The sequence below is a fragment of the Euphorbia lathyris genome, chromosome 7 (genome assembly GCF_963576675.1).
Source record: "Euphorbia lathyris chromosome 7, ddEupLath1.1, whole genome shotgun sequence".
Classification (NCBI taxonomy): Eukaryota; Viridiplantae; Streptophyta; class Magnoliopsida; order Malpighiales; family Euphorbiaceae; genus Euphorbia; species Euphorbia lathyris.
In genome coordinates this window covers 54507917-54528213 of record NC_088916.1, presented here as the reverse complement: position 1 = coordinate 54528213, position 20297 = coordinate 54507917, and the positions used below count along the sequence as shown (strand labels likewise).

Below are 20297 nucleotides of genomic sequence, written 5' to 3'. Positions count from 1 at the left end.
CCACAATCGCTGGCAGACTGGTGGTCTGCTTCCAAAATTTATCATTTCTCGCGCGCCAACAGCACCAAAGCAGGACCATAAAGAGCTGCACATTCCAAGGATTATTTGACCTGCAGAAATCAAAAAAATAGGATGCAAAGTTTGCAGCATTAGTAGCTTTCAGCTCCAGATTTCCATGAAGACCCGCCTCCCGCCATATTAGCTGTGCTTTTGGGCACAACCAGAAAAGGTGCCAAGCGTCTTCAATGTCCAGGCCACACATCACATACTCGTTAGGTATGTCAATCCCTCGTCTCCTTAATTTGATCCTAGTTGGAATACAATCCCGAACCAGCTTCCAACAAAAGTAGCGCACCCTATACGGTACAGCAGCAAACCATATCAGATGCCAATCCCCTTCGATAACCCTGAGCAACCTCATCCTCTCTCATTGCGGTGCGATAGGCACTTTTAACTGTATAGAGACCAGATTTTGAGCCACCCCAAATTAATTCATCCTGATGCCTCTCCACTCTGACAGCAGTACGACAGATATCCGCAATGTCTGACTCAGTAAAGAGCTCCTCAAGCAACTCGACATCCCTGTCATATGAATTCAGAATGAATAAGTCACTAACCCTTAAATCTTCCAAACCATCCACCCTAGGGGAGGTGATCTTCTGGCTATAATCATTTCTCAACCACTTATCTTTCCACACATTGATCGATTGGCCATTTCCTATCTTCCATCTACTTCCTTTATTAAGCAATAATTGAGAGCTCTAGATACTCCGCCAAATGAAGCTAGGACAATGTCCTAACCGGGCTTCAATAAACTCCCCATTTGGGTAATATTTGGCTTTGGAAACTTGACTAACAAGAGAATCTGGAGATGACTGAAGTTGCCACCCTTGTTTTCCTAATAAAGCTAAATTAAAAGCAGTGAAATCCCTGAATCCCAATCCTCCCTCATCCTTTGTAGTGCACAGCTTATCCCAAACCATCCAGTTAATTCCACGAGATCCATCTTTCTTGTTTCCCCACCAGAAGGAGTTTAACATTCGTTGGAGCTCCTCAGGCGTGGAGATAGGAAGCAAAAAGACACTCATATAGTAAATGGGTATGGCTTGTCCCACAGCACGTATATCAATGTTGCTCGACCCGCTTTAGATAGAGGCTTATTTGACCAGCTCTGTATCTTTTTCCACAGTCTGTCCTTCAGATGAGCAAATATGGCCCTCTTTTTCTTTCCAACCAACGATGGTAAGCCCAGGTAACGGCCAGTATCAAGGGGTTGACTAACACCCAGAATGCTGGAGATTCCCTCAGTAAGAAGAGGATCCACATTACTACTACACATAATGCCGGATTTAGCAAAATTGACTGCCTGGCCCGAAGCGACTTCATACACGGATACGATACTCTTCATCTCCCTACTTTCCTCGATATTTGCCCGAAAGAACATGAATGCATCATCAGCAAATAATAAGTGAGAGACTGGGGGGCCCTTCTACACACACGAACCCCATGCAATTTTCCAAGCCTCTCCGAGTGTGAAATCAGAGCTGATAAACCTTCCACACACAACAAAAAGAGATATGGAGATAACGGGTCGCCCTGTCTAAGCCCCCGTTTCGGAGAAATATGGCCCACTAATCTATCATTAACTTTTACTGAGTATTTCACTGTACTGACACAAAGCATGAAGTATTTAATCCACCCAGGGTCAAAACCCAATTTAAGGAGCATGGCAGCAAGGTAATCCCAATTCACTCTATCATAGGCCTTACTAATATCAATCTTAAGGGCAACGTCCCCATTTTTCCTATGCATGTTCCTTTTCATACTATGAATAACCTCAAAAGCAATAAGAATATTATCATGAATTGATCTTCCTTTGATAAAAGCAGATTGGTTTTCAGAGATAAGCCTAGGAAGAATCCTCTTGAGGCAATTAGCAAGCACTTTTGAGATTATTTTATAGATTACATTACACAGGGCAATAGGCCGAAGGTCCTTCATAGAGCAAGGTTGTTCACATTTTGGGATCAACGCAATAATAGTATCATTTAAGCCGGGAGGAAACATACCAGAATGAAGCCAGCTGCAACTTGCCTGAAAGATATCAGCTCCAAGTAGTGTCCAAAATCTCTAAAAGAAACCCGGATTAAACCCATCAGGCCCAGGGGATTTGTCAGGGTGCATCTCAAACAGGGCAGATTTGAATTCCTCGATCGTAAAATCCCTTAGCAGTTGTTCATTATCCTCCCTAGATACTTTGGTTGTAATCAGGTCAGTGACAGGAGCAAAATCCCCCGATCCGCCATCGAACAGGTTAGAGAAATAATCCTGCGCAATCTGACAAAGTTCGTCAGGGTCAGATGTCCAGTTTCCGCTCCCATTTTGCAGTCTGTTGATTTTATTTCTCTTCTTTCTACCATTGGCGACAGCTTGGAAAAGCTTAGTATTAGAATCACCCTCAGACAGCCATTCCACCTTCGCTCGCTGTCTCCAATGATCCTCCACTTTCAAAAGACTGTCAATCACCTGCTGTCTAGCCACTTCATAACCCCTCACGGCCTGCTCCGTAGAGGATTCACGGAGCTGCTCCATCCGAGCCAAACCAGCGCGCGTATCAGATTGTTCCGTTCGTAACAGCGCACGACCCTAACGATTAATATGGCCTGCCACATTTGACAGTCTATCAATGATCCCCACATGTCTCATTTCTTCCCAACCCGCTTTGACAGTATGATCCAAATCATTCTCACGGAGCCATTTGTTCTCAAACATGAAGCGACGACTCGGTCAAAACCCCTATAGAAGCTCAGTTTGAAGGACAATAGGATTATGGTCAGATAACGGGGCTGTTGTGTTTAAAGAGGATCAATTTGGAAATTTTTCTTGCCATGACAGGTTAACGAAAACTCTGTCAAGTTTCTCCTGAACTTCGTTTGGCTTTCCTCTATGACGAATCCATGTGAACTGATAACCCATAAGGGGAAGAGCAAACAAGCCACACTTCCTAATTGTCTCTCTAAAGCCCCTGTAACACCACTCAGGATGGTCATATAACCCCTGCTTATCTTCCCGCGCCAGTAAATCATTAAAATCCCCAAGAATAGCCCAAGGTAATTGGGATTGAGAGGCTAAAGACCGCAACAGCTCCCAAGATTCTCTCCTTCTGTTCCGTTCCGGACAACCATAGAAACCAGTAACCCGCCAATTCCCATTCGACGGCTACAAAATTATCATTCTTATTTCCACAAAATATGTTTATTCTTTAACATTATTTATATTTCTACAACATAATTATTGGAAGAATAAGGTTTTGTTGTGTTCAATAAATTTTCTATTTTTTATATAAATTATTTTTATTAATTTGTATAACACATTTTTATTTTGTAATAGGATAAAGTGCAAAAATACCGCTAACATTTATAGTTAGGAGCAATTTTACCCTTAACGTCTAAAATAATGCAATTATATTATACCATATGTTGGCAGTCAAAAACAATTTTACCCCTAACATTGATAAGTTGGGTCAATTTGAAAAATAATTTATGAAATTGTCTCTTGGTTATGAATATTGTCATCTACAATTCATGTGTGCACCATTTTAATATCGTTAGTAACAGATCACAAACATATGATTAGACGTGATTTTTTTAAGAAAATAAAAAATATATTATTTTTTATACGAGTTGGATAAAAAAATTTCAAATATTTCACCGAATTTATAAATATTATTGTAGGTGTCGCGGCCTCGCCCGGAAGACCCGAGGGGTGGACACCGTTGACGACAGATGTTGTGATTGGCGCCGAAAGCAACCAATCACGGAATCAAGCTGCTCGACAGGGCCGGAGCTCGGAGTATGGAAGAGTCGCCACCCACGAATGGGAAATGAACATCGATCCCTTACGGGAGACCGGTGAGGGTTCGGGAAATTTGGGTACGAGCCGAGAAGGCTAGCTCATTTCTGGAGAAAGGCTACTAGGCACCCCGACATCGCCCGGTTCTGAACCACCGGCCTCCTACTTAGCATGTTAGGCGCTAACGGACTAATCGCATATTTCTTTAAGTTTAAAATTCATTTGAAACCTTTTCTTTCTCGTTTTGAAAACCGTTTTGAGCATATTATGGAAAGCCATTTTAGTAGAGAATCACTCATTTACATGAATTAGAATATGTAGAAGAAAGAGGGAGATAGAAGGAAGGATTGATTTATTTACAACGTGAGTTATGCTTTAAGCTATACATCAAATCTAAACTAATCTCACTCCCCAAAAGAAGGTTTATTTACATGGTTCGTACCTTAATCGCCGTTGGAATGATTTAGATATGTTTCAAAACCCTGTTAATTTACATGTTTTTCACTCGAATCGTCGTTGGAACGGTTCGAGTGTTTGGAAAACGTGAAATAAGAAGTTTTAACCAAAAAACGTGATTAAGCATACAAGTCCATTTATTTTTGTACAAAACCGTTTAGATAGAAAAGCGATTCAAAACTCTATTATTTACAAGAATACGATTTTAATAACAAGGTTCGCTTAATCCGTCGTTGGAACGGATTAAGGTTTCAAAACGTGATATTTTGGGAAGTCGTTTGAAAATGATAACGAACTAAAAACCTTTTATTTACATTTGGAACCTCTAGAAACCTTTAGTTTAAATAAGCAAATCGAACTCTCTTTTTGTGATTTATTTTCCCTTTTTTCACTCAATTAACCTTTACTTGAACATAATTATAACAATTAACAAATTAAGTCTAAATCCACCCAACCCAAATACATTTGAAATATATACATATAGGAAATTCAAAAGGAGAATAAATATACATGTACATTTTGGTTAAAAATAATAATTATATCTATAGATTTTAAAAAATAAGGAAGTAAAGGAATAAAATATAGTATAATTGTTGATAAGTAAAAATAATAATGAAAACAATGTTTGAATTAAAAACAAGTAAAAACAATGAACATCAAAATAACATCTAATTATCCCCAAAACATTTACTAATACAACTTGAATAAACCCAAAACTATATATATATATATATATATATATATAAAAGAACAAAGGCCAAAAGGTTAAAAAATGGGCTTTTTAAAGTTCTAGCAGCTTTAGCGACGGAAAATCTGTCGCTAAACAGCTTTTAGTGACAGAAAAGGGTGAATTACAGAAACAGTCCCAACAGTTTTCAGATTTATCAAAAAGCTTTAGATCTACTCTATTCAATCATTTTGGTCCCCGAACTACCCAAATCGGGTCATAGTCTATAGCGGAGCCTCCCCAAAACGATGTTTTATTTCAAAACGTTAATTTAAAAAGCTTTTTAAATTCTATATTTACAACGTTTTAATCCCGAACTACCCTTAAATTGGGTCACGGTTCGTGTTGGGACTTTAAAACGAGGTTTTTATTTAAAACCAAAACGTTTATTTAATACGAGACGGGAATTAAATAAATACGGGAAAATAAATGAATGTGATAAAATAAATAAAATAAATAAATAAACAAAACTAAAAATAAAATAAATAAACAAAATAAATAAATTAAACGAGTCTAGTCCTCAGATAATACCTCAAGATCGGTATTGACAGTCGAAGTCGGTTGATTCCACGAGTTGTGATTTTTGGTGTTTTTTTGTAAAATATTTAACTTTTTGGAAATTTTCAATTTTTAGGAAAAAAAATGTTTTTCCCCAAAAATTTACTTTCTCTCTCTAAAATAATTTTTTTAGAAAGAGAATCTCCCAAAATCTCTCTCCCCCCTCAAATGCATGGGGATTCGTGCTTTTTATAGGCACGGATCCCGAGGTTAGGCGTGCGCCCAACTGCTGGTTGGGCGCGCGTCCAACGTCCGTTGGGCGTTCGTCCAATGGGAGTCGGGTGGCCACCCAACAAGCGTCGGGCGTGCGTCAAACGCCCGCTGGACGAGCGTTTGACGCGTCGAGCGCCGTGTCTGGCGTTCGTGGGACGTTCGCCTGCCAGGGGGCGCTGTTAGTTACCTGCTAACCGACACCCAATCCTCCGGGGCCTTCTCGTGATTTTTATTTTTAAATTAATGGAATCAACCGCTTTAGCCGTTTATTGGGGGTTTTCGTCACAGGTCCTCCGACTCAGTGTCTACAATTATTTTTCAATTTTATTATTAAATCACAAAAAAATATGAAATCTCTTTTTTAGAACTACTGATATGAGTAATTGGTGTAGAATAAAAATAAAATATCTATGTTTTCTAATAATATCTGAAATCGACCCAACCTGCCAATGTTAGGGATACAATTGCTCTTAGCTGCCAGCGTTATGGCTAAAATTGTACAATTTTAGACGTTAAGAGTAAAATTTTTTGACAACCAAAGAAGCATATATTAAGAATCAAGAAGAAGCATATTACAAATAAAATCAGGGGTACAGAAAACCACTCACCCCGATGTAAAGGTAAAATACTACTTCTAGCTAACAAATGAGCAACAGAATTTGCAAAACGACAGACAAATCGAATAGAGCAGTTAGAAAACTCATTCAACGAAAACTGACAATCATTGGCTAAGGCGTTAAAAGGAGATGAAGCCTCTAACGGACGGGCCATAGACTGTACCACGATCAAAGAATCTGATTCAATGATTACATCCTTCCATCCACTGTCTTTGATCCAAATGAGAGCTTCACGGACCGATAGCGCTTCAATGAACGATGCATCTTGATAATTCTGCAAGGTACCATTTTTAGCTGCAACAAACCGGCCCAACTCGTCCCGAACGATACACCCAAACCTAGCCACATACTCGTCCGCAAACGAAGCACCATCCACATTTAGTTTTAGAAAACCTGCAGGAGGACGCTGCCACACCGTCGGGCTTGGCAAGAGTAAAATTATTCCTAGTTGTAAACGTTATGAGCATTTTTTTATATTTTTCCTTTTATAATTTCATCGTTGATTAATTTAAAATATGTCCACATTAGATATTTTAAATCCAAACAGCAACAGTTCAATATAATTTTACCAAACACTAGCAATTAAACAGCTAACAGCTTACTGCAACTGCAAACAGCTAACAACAACTGCAACAGCTATTAGCTAACAGCTGAACCAAACAGGCCTTAATATTTTAAAAACAAGATTGGAAATCAAACCAGATTGGCAACTGAATTAAAAGTCGGGTTCAATTGGTTGATTTGAATTAACTAAACCGTATCATAAATAAATAACATATGTATACTTTTAATTTAAATTATAAAATTTACTAGACTTATAAATTTTATTTTGCGTATATATTTAAAAGTTAAATATAATTATTGTTTATATTGTAAAAATAAAATAAATTTTGGTAATATTTATCAAAATATATAAAAAATGACTAAATAATATTTTAATATTTAAGTTTTAGTATAATATATATACATATATCGTTGCTATTAGTCACAAGTATAAAATTAGCTTAGTAGTAAGACGTGTACAATAGTACTTGATGGTTCATGTCTAAATTCTATCTTCTATATAGTTTTTTTTTTAATTGAACATGAGTGAAAAACTAACTAGATTGAAGCGCTCAACCGATCGTGGTTAACTCGGTCGGTGCAAGCGGTTTAGTCCGATTTGTTGGACATACAAAAAACCAACATCAACCGAACTAGAGACCTGATAAGTTCGCAATTTAACCGACTGGTCTGATTTTCATAACACTTGGTTTTTTTATAACAAATCTAAATATTTTAGAAATATGATCTGAGACTATGTTGGATACTCTCATAATTCATCCAAATGTTCGGTTCAGACTTTCAGATTTTCTCTCTGTTACATTCTTTATCCTCCTTTAGACCAAAACGAACTTCAACATTAGAGAGTCTTTAGTGGGGATCCGACCAAGTTCTGTTTTGCAGGTTACACGAAGAAGACTTTCATACATATGGGAGGAAATTACGTGGGGCATCAACTTATGTATTTAATTTACACTTTATGCAGGTCATTTTTTGTTTTTTTATCAATTCATAAATTTTTATTAATAATCTAATTACTTGCTCCTATTCTATATTGTGTATGTCAACTAAAACGGTTTCTCCTCTATTTTGAATTTCTATTAATTTAATTATTAGAAAAGATGATAACTTCTTCAAAAACAAAAAAGATATTAACTACTCCACGTGGTTTTCTTCCTCTTCTTAACTCTTTTGAATACCTGTATCTCCCTTTCATTTTCTAAAGTCCCCAACGCCTATTACTAAATCCAAATCCCTAAAACTATAATCAATTTCCACTCATCAGATTTAAAGTTTTGACGCCATCCTGTGACCGAGCCACAAAAACGCCACCTCTAACAACACCGCAAACCGTATAAGTAGTAAGCTATTTTAGTTTCTCTTATTCTGTTCAACTTCATTTTGCTGATTTCAATTATACTTATCAACATGATACGTTTTTGCCAGAGTTTGAAGATGGCCTGTGATCAAAAGTGTCATGCTGGTTCAAATTTTGAAGTTCAGATTAATAATCAATTACAGGTGCTTAGTAATAGCATTATGGAAATTGACACTAAAGTTAAAGGTTTAACATCTGAGATTGTTTCATTGAAGACATATTTGAACGAGTATACGTTGAAAGTCATCCATGAGTTGCAAAATATTCAGAAACCTAATTTAGTTGAAATAAATAAGGTATGATGCTTGTAAAAAAAAGTATGATAAAATAGTAACTTGAGGCATTAATAACTTGTTTTTGCTTTTTGTGAGAAATTCCAATTTTCTTTCCTTGTTTTGTTTTGAGTCTTTGAGTTCATCAATAAAAATTTTGTCAGCATTTTTAATGTTTTTTTTCCTTTTATTAATATCAATTATAGTCTAAGTTCACCTTAGACTTGCCATAACCTTTAATGGAAATACTTTCAAAATTATGTATATAATATTCTTTAGCTGATACTTTTTGTTTATGTTATGTGTTTTAATTTGTTTATGCAGAATAAAAGGATAAATGATGAGACAAATAGGAAAGATGAAGCATATCTTGATAAAGAAAATTGTGATGTGGAAGTTATTTGTGTGGACAACAAGAAAGAACATGCTAGTGAAGTACCTTCAACTCGAGTTTTGAAGGGAGGTTATGATGCGGTAAGATGTGTTACTAAGAATTATTAATTTTTGAGACTTAACATTTTTTTAATAAAATTGAATGTTTTCTGTGGTTTTGTTTTTTTTGTTATGCAATAAATTATTAATTGAATGATATATTTTAATAGAATATGTTCTGAATTAGGAATCCCCGGGGCATTTTTTGGATACAATGAATCCTCGTTTATTGGATGAACTTGAAGGCATTGCATATAAGTCTGTCGGTCTTAAAACCGAATTTGTAAGTGTTTTTATTTGTATGTTCTATTTGTACTAATTACACTTTTATCTAAAACATTGTGTTGAAGTCTATTTTACTTAATTATAATAGGATTGTATTACTTTAAGTGATCGTGTTAATGTCGAAAGCGACCATGCACCCTCATTTGACATTGCGTTATCTCCAAGAAACGGAAAATGTATGCCAATATCTCTTCGTCATTCCACAATTCATGAATTTGGAATAGCTAGTACCTCAAAGCAACTTTCTTTGAAATGTAAAGTTGTTAAGGATGTTTGTCCTCTTAATAGTCTGGATGAATTTGATAATGAGGATCCTCAAATCAATGATTTTGATAGTTGGCTACTAGAGGGAGTTAATAAATTGAGGAGGTAATTTGCAAAATTTTCTTACTTGAATCAAAAACTTTTTGGATATTAATATTTTTTTTTCTACATAGGGGAAAGATATATGTTAACAGTCATGACAAGATAGGGGCTGAACTAGATTTCTCAGTCCACCAGGTTGAAGATAAGATTTGGTTATATGACTTACATACCCTGGGACGTAGTATATTATACTCGGTATGTAATGCATTTAGTATATGGTTTACTTTGTGTTTATATTATTATCTTGTGTTTAAATTGCTTTTTATGTAAGCAATTTTTTTTCATATTTATGCAGCATGTCAATGTGCTATTTTATTACTTGAGGAAGAAAGTGAAATATGCAAATTGCTGTCAAGTTAAGTGCACCACGGTGAATAATTGGTTTGATGAACAATTACAATCATTGTATGTGGAATACATGTCTAATGAATGTGATTTTGATCGTGTTTGGCAGTTGCAAATATAAATTTATTAAATTATTTCTATTTATTGTAATTATATATATATATATATATATATATATATATATATATATATATATATATTCAATTTAATAGTTGTGTCATTTAGTGATATATTTGGTGTAGGTTTCATAGTTGTTGACAAATTCAAAATGCTTTTCATTATTGTGAATTATATGTATTATCTTAATGTATTTAGTACATCTATGTAACTAACCCTACATATGGTTACCCCTAAAACTACTTTGGTTACAAACACAATTTAGATCTTACCAAGCAGACCTTTGGATCTTCATCAGTGGAATTTTTCCACAACATTATCATTGAAGCGACGAGTGTGGACCTGAGACTTTCAACATGAATACTTCATGTTGTCACCAAAAGCTTTATATCATCGACTTGAGAAAGTCCTCTAAACTAAAGATCATGTAAAAAATGAAATTCGAAATAAACCTTAAACAAATAAGCTGGATAAAAAAATGACATGTCTACACAAATGCGTAGAAAAATATGTATTATTCAGAATATAAAGTTTCCAAATAGAGCTCAAAGGAGTCACCTAATATCCATATCATACAAACTATGGAGTTTCCAGATAAAGTTCTTCAAAACCACCTAGAATTCTTAAGTGAATGACTCATACGACCAAAGCTTTATATATGGTTTGAAGTAAACCTTTTACACAAATACAAAGATTCAAAAGCAAAAATTGAAATCTAACTTGCACCGAGAATTTAGCAATATCATGCATGCTTGGATTAAGCCATAAAAGAAAAATCTGTTTATAGTCTTATTCTTAGATCTCGAATAGTAAGCCTTAACTTCATACCAGAAGTCACTAAAGAACATAAAAATTCACTTATACTAAAAGTTATTGTTTGATAACAATTATAGAAAGTTTTAACATAAAACTACAAAAGCATTAGAACTAAAGTTCTAAAATGAACTTTATGGGGGTGTAGAACAGCCAGAACTCAAAATTAATATGAAAAAAAAATCTATATATATATATTAATTTTAGAGAAACATGTACAAAATAAAATTATAAAAGGAGAAAATTTTAAACAAATTATCTTTTTAGTAAAAATAAATAAATAAATAAATGTTTGATTTAATCTAATAAGGCAACATGAATATATATATATATATATATAGTTATAATATTATATATATATATAATTATTAGTTATTGTTATCTATTCAATAAAATGATAATAAACTAATTAAATTAATTAAAGAAAGAGATATTATCTAGAAATCGGAGTTGTAAAAATTCGAAAAACTCCCATCTTTCTTTCACCTGTGTGATGCCCCTTATGCACAATTTAGGTTATTATTTCATTTTTAATTATATTAATTTTCTAATTTGTTAAAACAAATAATAAAGAATTAAAATATTTTTTTAATTCAAACCTAAATATAAAAGAAAATTAATAGGTTTTATTTCCTAACCCTAACCTAATTCAGTGATTCACTAATATATTTTTCTTTGGAAGAAGTCACACCCTAGCCGCCCCTTTGCTTGAGTAATCCTTGGTGGTGAAATTCTCTATGGGAGAAGGGGTTAGTACACAAGCATCTCAACAGGGAGACTTTCATGTGTGTGAGTGTAGAGGAGATTGTGAGTTGTGATCTTTAATCTCTATTTAGAAGCCTCAACAACCCATCCTTCGGTGAAAGATAATTTTTCTTGTCATTACTTGATGCATGAGATAATATGGATCAATTTTCTGTTGAAAATATTTTATTCCACACCGTTTTTGACATGTAAGGAAATGCAATAGAATGGTGATGTTTTGATTGAGGTAAAGACTTATGATTCCCCTATGATACCAAATATGAAGTTAACAGTTGAAGATGGTAATTTACTTAAGAAGCCTCAAAGAAGGAAATGCAATAGAATGGTGATGTTTTGATTGAGGTAAAGACTTATGATTCCCCTATGATACCAAATATGAAGTTAACAGTTGAAGATGGTAATTTACTTAAGAAGCCTCAAAGATATAGACAAATATGATTCCCCTATCATTTTCCTAGTAAGTGTGGTAAGTTAGTTCATTTCCTATAACGTGGATTTTGGATGCAGTCAGCCACATTTTGAGATGTCTAAAGTCTAGGATGCGATTTGTTATATCTAAACCACGGCCAACACATTTAATAAAGCTTCACAAATATAGACTATGATGGGGATTTTACAAATAGACGCTCTACCATTGGCTGTTGTGTATTTATTGGGGGAAATATTATATCTTGAAAAGTAAGAAACAAAGTGTAGTTTCTAGATCGAGTGCGAAATCTGAATATCGGGTTATGGCGTCAGGCCCGACCATGAGGGTTGATTTATGGGGCGCCTGCCCAGCCCATGATCTTAGGGGCCCAATATTTTTTTTTACTCAGTATGTATTATATCAGTCTTATTATTTACCAAGATCTATCGTTTGTCTCTGTGTGGTCTCCCTCTTTTACAATTCTTCCTCTCTAATCTAACCTCTGCAAATCGAATTCAAGACTTCAATCTTCTTCAAGGGATTTTATCAATTTCCCTCGCCTTCTTCAATCTTCCTGCTGTCTGCTCTGATTTACTTTTCTTCTTTCTTTCTTTCTTTTTTTGGCTCTAACACGATTTGCTTCTTCTCGAGCCAACAATTTTAGGTCTTCTAGCATGTTCATCAATTTGTTTTTGGTTAGCTTTCTGCAGTGGCTAAATTTCTCACATAATTTCTGAACTTTTTCAATTTTCAATTGTTTTGATTTGTTTTCTTGCTGATTTTCAATTTATGAAATTTGCTATTTATTCCTTCATTCAAGAATAAAGACTTGTTTTCTTGTTGATTATGATAATAAAAGTCACTAATTAGACAACTATGTATTAATTACTTTCATATAACTTTTAAAGTGATTATTTGATATACAAATTTTATAGTTGGGGCAAAATATTTTTACAACTGTTTATTTGTTATTGTTATATGATTGATTTCTTGTCAAGTATATAGTTTTAGTTTGAATTTCAAGTTAATATAGAATTTGTTGTACTAATGCACCAAGTTGAAACTGAGTTGGTTTAGATAGACATTGAAACCGATTTTGTTGAAAAGAACACCTCTATTAAGATTTGTGAGTCATAAGCTGTCTCGGTGTAATACTTTCTCACTATTTTTGTTAGGTTACAACAATTTAAAATCTTATTGTTCTTTCTAAATTATTGTCATGCTCATTTCACTTGTATTCAACTAATTATTCCAGAAAAGGATGGGTGTTCCTCTCTGCACTATTGAAAAGCAGCGACACTGCTTTTCTATATTGTGTGATGAATTTTGTTTTGATTTTGATTTTATTTGATCAGTTTTTGTTTGTGTTAGATCAATTTTGTTTGCGGAAGAGCCATTTAGAACTAATTAATTTTTGGTTGTTGTCAATATGGCTATAGGAACTTTAAGGATAGATTTGAGTGATTAAAAATCTTTGAATCTTTGAAAGTATTTTTGGATTTTCATCTAGCCTCCAACTTGTAATAAAAAAAATTAAAATTTATATGTAAAAGGGTCCAAATTTTTCATCCCGCCCCGGGCCTCCAAAAGGTCAGGGACGGCCTGTATGGCACAGACTACGTGCAGACTTGTATGACCACACCATCTATTTGGTGAAATTGAGTTTGACTATAACAATGAAGTTGTGATGTGATGATAACGAAGCCATCTATATTGCAAAATACCATATGTTTAATGAAAGAACCAAACATATAGAGGTTGATTATCATTTTACACGAGAAAAGTTAAAAAGATGGTACAATCTCAACTCCACATGTCTGAATAAGGAACCAACTATCAGATGTGTTCACCGATGCCCAGGGACGGATCCAGGACCTACACATAGTGGGGCAAAGTATATATGATGTGTAAAAAATTGTCCAAATAAAACCAATGGAAACCTTAAGAGTGCCTAGCATAACTTCGTAACTATATTAGACTAATTATCAATGGAAACATTAAGCAAATTATCACTGATTTTAGGTGTAAGCAATTTCTTATCAATCTCTTTAGCAACAACTTGAAGAGCAGAAAAGCGACGACGACAGCGCTAAACGACAGCCGGAGCAATTCTGGGACTTAAAATTGCTACAATCAACCTAAATTGCATTAATTATATACAAATTGCTTCAATAAGTTTACTAAATTTCATTAAACTTAAGCATATAATAATTCCCCCAAATTGCTTCAATCAAATTATATCATTCCCCCAAATTGCGTCAATCAACTCAAATTGCTTCAATCAAATTACATTATCCCCAAATTGCTTGCTAAATTAAAATGCTCAATTGCTAAATTACAATTTACACAAAACAAACCAAATGCTCAATAAGAACCAGAACAGAAGAACAGACAGAAGAAGTAAAGAGATGAACTAGTAAATTGAGTTTAATTGAACGAATTAACACAGCAAGCATAACAAGGACAAGAAGAAGTAAATTGAGTAAATTGAGTTTAAATTTCAATCTACCTTCGTTCTAGAGAGAAGGAGAAGTCGTTCTTGAAGGAGGGATGACAGATTGTAAGTCCACGATGGAGAAACAAAGATAAGAGTAGATTAGGTTTTTGGAAAATTGGATTAAGTGAAGGAGAGATTAGGGCTTTGGTGAGTTGTCTGCTGCTTCTAAGTGAGAGGGATGATCGTAATTTTTGTTTGAGAGGTTAGGTTAGGGCTTTGTGTTTGAGAGAGGTTAGGGATGTTAAATTGTGCTGCTGCTTCTAAGTAAGTAAGAAGGACGGAATCGTAGACGTAGGAGAAGAAAAGGGAGAATGACAAAGTCGTATTTTTTTTGTATTTCTTTTAGACAAAACGACGTCGTTCCATTTAAGTGGAACGACGTCGTTTTGTCTAAAAGAAACACACAGTAAATTACAACTCTGTCATTCTACCTATTCTTCTCCTACCTCGCAAATCAAGCTCTCCCCAACACCATCCATGGCGTTTCAGAAGGAGCAAATTCCAAAAATTCTAAAAATATTACATGTGATTTTATTTGTTCATAGATCTCAGTGGGGGCAAGTGTCCCCATTGCTCCCACTGTAGATCCGTCCCTGCCAATGCCTTACCAAGAACTTGAATCAAGTATATTTATACCAAATTGGACATGATCGATATTTATGCTCCAACTTGAGAGGGAGTGCTACAGATTGTATATAATGATATTGTGCAAAAATATCCTTAATATTGACAACAAATATCAAATTTTACTAATAATGTTAGCAATAAAGAGCAAATTTACCTCCAACATTGTTAAGTTGAGACAATTTGAGAAATAATTCATCAAACTGTCTTCTCAGCCATAAATCTTGTCATCTACACTTCACATGTCCGCCATTTTATCATTTATTAGTAGCTAATCACAAACATATTAATTAAAAAAAATAAAAAAATAAAAAAATCATACTTATATTTTATAGGAGTTGAACAAAAAAATCTAAATATTTCATCGAATTAAAAACTATTAATCTTCAATTCTATTATTAAATCACAAAAAATGTGAATTTTTTTTATAGAAATATCTGATATGCAATTGGTGCATGTAAGAGAAAAAATATCCATATTTTATAATGATATTTTGAAATTGACCAAACTTGTCAATGCTTAAGTTAAAATTGCGATTGACTGTCAATATTAAAAATAAAATTGCTTTATTTTAGACGTTATAAAGAAAATTGCTTATAACTCTCAAAATTAGTTTTTTTTTTTTTTAACACTATCCCTTATATAGGGACCTAGTTGAATTTCCTTACATTTAGCTTAATCATAGGTTAAAGTATTTCCTTATATAGATATATAATTGCTACGATAAATATAAAACATTATTCTTCTATTCTCTGTATTTAACCTTTGTGAATGATGATATTATATTCTATCATGTTTAAGAATATTTAGCGCATATAGACATCTTTATCTGGTAAGACGATGGACTCTCATCTTTCGTCGATTTTTCAGTAACTTTTTTTCGGTTCTAATTTTGATTATAAAACATAATTATTAATACTTCCTGAATGATGGTATCACATTTTATCATGTTTAAGAGTATTTAGCACATATAGGCATCTTTGTCTCGTAAGCTAACAAACTCTTATCTTTAGCGCATATGGACATCTTTGTATGGTAATACTTTGTGAATGATGGTATTGCATTCTATCATGTTAGTTTAAGAGTATTTAGCGTATGTAGACATTTTCATCTGATAAGACGACAAACTCTTATCTTTCATTGATTTTTTTTTTAGTTTTAATTTTTATTATAAACAATAATTATTAATAATTCCTGAATGATGATATTGCATTCTATCATGTTTAAGAGTATTTAGCGTTTATAGACATCTTCGTTTAATAAGGCGACAGACTCTTGTCTTTTGTCAATTTTTCATTGACTTTTTTTGGTTCTAATTTTTATTATAAACAATAATTATTAATACTTTATGAATGATAGTATTACATTCTATCCTGTTTTAAGAGTATTTAGTGTATGTAGACATATTCATTGGTTAAGACGATGGATGATGTCTTTCACGGATTTTTCATTGACTTTTCTTCGGTTCTAATTTTGATTATAAACAATAAAACATTTTGAAATAATATAAATAGAATAAAATAAATAAATAAACACTAAGGTAGGATTGAGCTCAAGTATGAACATACAAATTCAAATTCAAAGTAAGCGTATGCGACATCAATTTTAAAAAATTAAAGTACTTATTTATAAAAAAAAAAGGGAAAAAAGAGAAAAGGCATATCCGTAATTTCATATTATTTCTGAACCCACTAGGACCGCTAGTCAAAGGGTCAACCTTCTGTATAAAAAACTCCCTCAATCCAAACCGGGGTAGTGGTTTTTTCTTTGAAAAAAAGGAAAGCGAAATTAACGTTACCTACAGGTGCATGATTAACGAGACATCTACCATCCTTACGTGGCATTATATCATTGGTTTGTTAATCTTCGTCGGGATTCATAGCAACACAGCCAATAAACAAAACCAGTCACTCTCAACCTCCCCCATACTTTCTCTCTCTCTCGCTCTCTCTCTCTCTCTCCTTCATATGCATAAAAAAAAAACACTCTTTTCTCTCTCATAGCTCTCTGTGTTTTTTCTCTCTCAGAAAATCCGAATTTTCCCCTTATTTTCTTTCCTTTTTGTCTCTGAAACTTCCATAGGCTTACTCAGCAATGCATGATCTTCATTTTAGTTGTAATTTCGACTTGTAATTCTCAGAATTCGAGCCGGTTTTTTCTCGACTCACTGAGTTCAAATTTGAAATCATGCTCGAGGCAATGGAGAGTTCAATCAATGGAGGTTTCTCGCAGTTACAGAGCTGTGGAGATAGCAGTGAAGAAGAGCTTTCTGTATTGCCTCGTCACACCAAAGTTGTGGTCACTGGGAATAACCGAACCAAATCGGTTCTCGTTGGTCTTCAGGGTGTGGTTAAGAAGGCTGTAGGGCTTGGCGGTTGGCATTGGCTGGTATATACTCTTAATTATTTTGGGTTTTTTACATAATGAGGTTCAATTTCTCTGTTCTGCTTTGGATTGTTTTGGATTATAATTTAATTTGTTTCATTGAGTTCATAACTTCTGGTGAGGTTTTTGGATTTCTATTTCTGGCAATGTGGGTCATTTTTAACAGTTTTCCCTAAAAATTGTTTTTCATTTCAATTGATATGGCCTGTCTCTGCAATTTCAGAGAATAATTCTGTTTGTAATGAAATGGTTTCAATTGGGTATTATTATAAAAACTGTTTTGTCAATAATTTGGGGATCATTGAATGAATTGAAGGCTTTATATGCTGATTTCATGTGCAATTCTTGTGTATGTGTATTGGGAATTCATTGCATGCGTTTAATTGCCAATGGATCTGGTGTTTTCATGAGCTTTTGTTGATTTAGGACTCTGAGAAATCATCTTAAAGCAGTCTAATAACATTTCTTTAGTTATTTTCAGTTCTTGTTTCCTATTTGATCATGCTTATTGTTTTCAGGAATTCAGCTACTAATAGTCTTTCAATTAGTTTCTTATCTGCCTGTCGTTATGGATTCAATTAGTCTGATTTTTTCATCATTTTACATTTTTTTATTTGCACGTTTGGATGACATTCTTCTGCATATTTTAATGGAATCTTCTTGGTTACATTGATTATTCTACCTCTTAAATTCAGAATTCTTTTGGGAATTCTATTGCATATGTAATTTGTGTATGCAGATAAGAATTAGCACTTCTTTTAATGGTGATAAAGCTGCTGTTTTGTCAGTTCAGCCCTCTTTTTGACTTGGCTTGAATTCTTGTGGATATTCATTTAATTTCAATTTCACTGTTCCAAATTTATTTGTTTAATTTAAGCATAGTACTAGTTCACCAACAGGCAAAGTATTTATTGGCAGGAATTTGTTTGTTCCAATTGCAGGTTCTTACTAATGGCATAGAAGTAAAACTACAGAGGAATGCCCTCAGTGTGATTGAGGCTCCTACCGGTAACGAGGAGGATGATGATCTCGAGTTCGACAACGTGCAGTGGAATGTATCTGATATGGGTGAGTACAGTACTAAACCAATGAAAAATGGAATACCAATTCTATACCATTCAAAACTACAATTTTTTACCATATAGAGTGCAAAAGCTGAATTCTATATACGATCATAATATGATTCAACTTAGTCTGTCCTAATGCTACCCCATCCGATCTTTGAACTCGTGGTCGAAATTCAAGATTAAGTTTTCTAGATATGTATGTAATTCTGAGTTCATAAAAGAAGGTTACTTTTTCTCCTTTGAGTGGAAAGTGATGGATTTTATGCTTGCATAGGATCCATTCTGTCTCCAACTTTTACTTTCACTATTGCAAAAGCTATTTTCTTTTGTCTTTCAATTGGACCCACAAAACAAACAAACTCCTTGTGATTTTGGTTGTAATATTGATGATTTTTCCAGCATCTGATGACACACAAAAGTCCCACAGATCAAGGCATAAGACGCATAAATCAACAGGATCATCTCACAAGACTATGAGCAGATCACTTTCTAGTGATTCACAATCCAAGAGCTCTATTTCCACACCTCGTGGCGCTGCCGCGGTATACATAATACATACATATAAATCCTTACTTATTTTGGAATGTAACAACATCATAACTTTAACAATTTCACAAATCCCCATCACAGAAAGTAGACCTTAGCAAATTGGAGATGGCTGCCTTGTGGAGATATTGGAGACACTTCAATCTTGTAAGTTCATCGAATCGTAAAACTCCGAACACCCTTGGTGCATTTGTTATTAATTACAATTATGGATTATCTGCAGGTGGATGCAATGCCGAACCCGTCTAAAGAGCAGTTAGTAGACGTTGTTCAAAGGCATTTCATGTCTCAGGTACTGCTGAATTTCATGGTTGAGCTGAGTTGTAACTTGCATCTGTTATATGATTATATGAACTGAAAAACACATTTTAATTTTGGTATTGAAGCAAATGGACGAGTTGCAAGTGATAGTCGGATTTGTTCAGGCAGCGAAGAGATTGAAGACGGTGTGCAAATGATGAGTGTTAATGTTTGAGATTTCATTCTGAAATCTGAAATCTCAATTCTAACAGATAAAAACTGGTATCTAAAATGTCTGCTTCCCCTCTCTGTAACATATAATGAAATTGCTTGTTTATGATTATGGTGTCTGAGTCTATAGAGGGTTTTTCTTAATTTTACTTTTGGTAGTGTAGTTGATGTAGATATTTTATGTAAAAGAGGCCAACTAGACCTTCAAAAAAGAGCCCTTTTCTGGGTTTTTTTTTGTTCTAAGCTAAGTATGTTTTAATGTATCGCTGACTTTGGGGAAGTGGATTTCGGAGAGGAAAAAAAATGTATATATTTGTTCTTTTGTTCCTCCATTGTCATTTTTTTTAACAAACAAACAAAGATTGATGGATTAAATTAAAAAAAAAAGGAAGAAGCTGAGGTCTGCTATTTTATTAGAAAACTGGAGATTGAATTGATTGAATAAAAAAAGTTGTTTGGAAAGCCACCTGGTAATACTTATTAATGGTTGTGGCTCAACTGTTATCTTATATAATAAATGGCAATAATAAGAAAGTCAAGATCCAAAGATTTCAGCTAT

The 20297-nt window shown here is 33.9% G+C and overlaps 1 protein-coding gene across 1 annotated transcript; it reads left to right on the top strand.

Annotated features, from left to right (window-relative positions):
• Positions 1-17192: 17192 nt before the first annotated feature.
• LOC136201520 (uncharacterized) lies at positions 17193-19850 on the top strand. Its single transcript, XM_065992204.1, has 6 exons — positions 17193-17657; positions 18596-18722; positions 19121-19263; positions 19352-19414; positions 19491-19559; positions 19654-19850. Exons 1-6 carry the CDS (start codon positions 17457-17459, stop codon positions 19723-19725), a joined length of 675 nt encoding a protein of 224 aa, XP_065848276.1. The 5' UTR covers positions 17193-17456; the 3' UTR covers positions 19726-19850.
• Positions 19851-20297: the final 447 nt, after the last annotated feature.

What these genes read in the sequence shown, in the direction of transcription:
- LOC136201520 (XM_065992204.1), top strand. Translation starts at nt 17,457, where the DNA reads ATGCTCGAGGCAATGGAGAGTTCAATCAATGGAGGTTTCTCGCAGTTA. An exon ending in TTGGCGGTTGGCATTGGCTG is followed by an intron (nt 17,658 to 18,595) that starts GTATATACTCTT and finishes TTCCAATTGCAG; the next exon opens with GTTCTTACTAATGGCATAGA. An exon ending in ATTGGAGACACTTCAATCTT is followed by an intron (nt 19,415 to 19,490) that starts GTAAGTTCATCG and finishes GATTATCTGCAG; the next exon opens with GTGGATGCAATGCCGAACCC.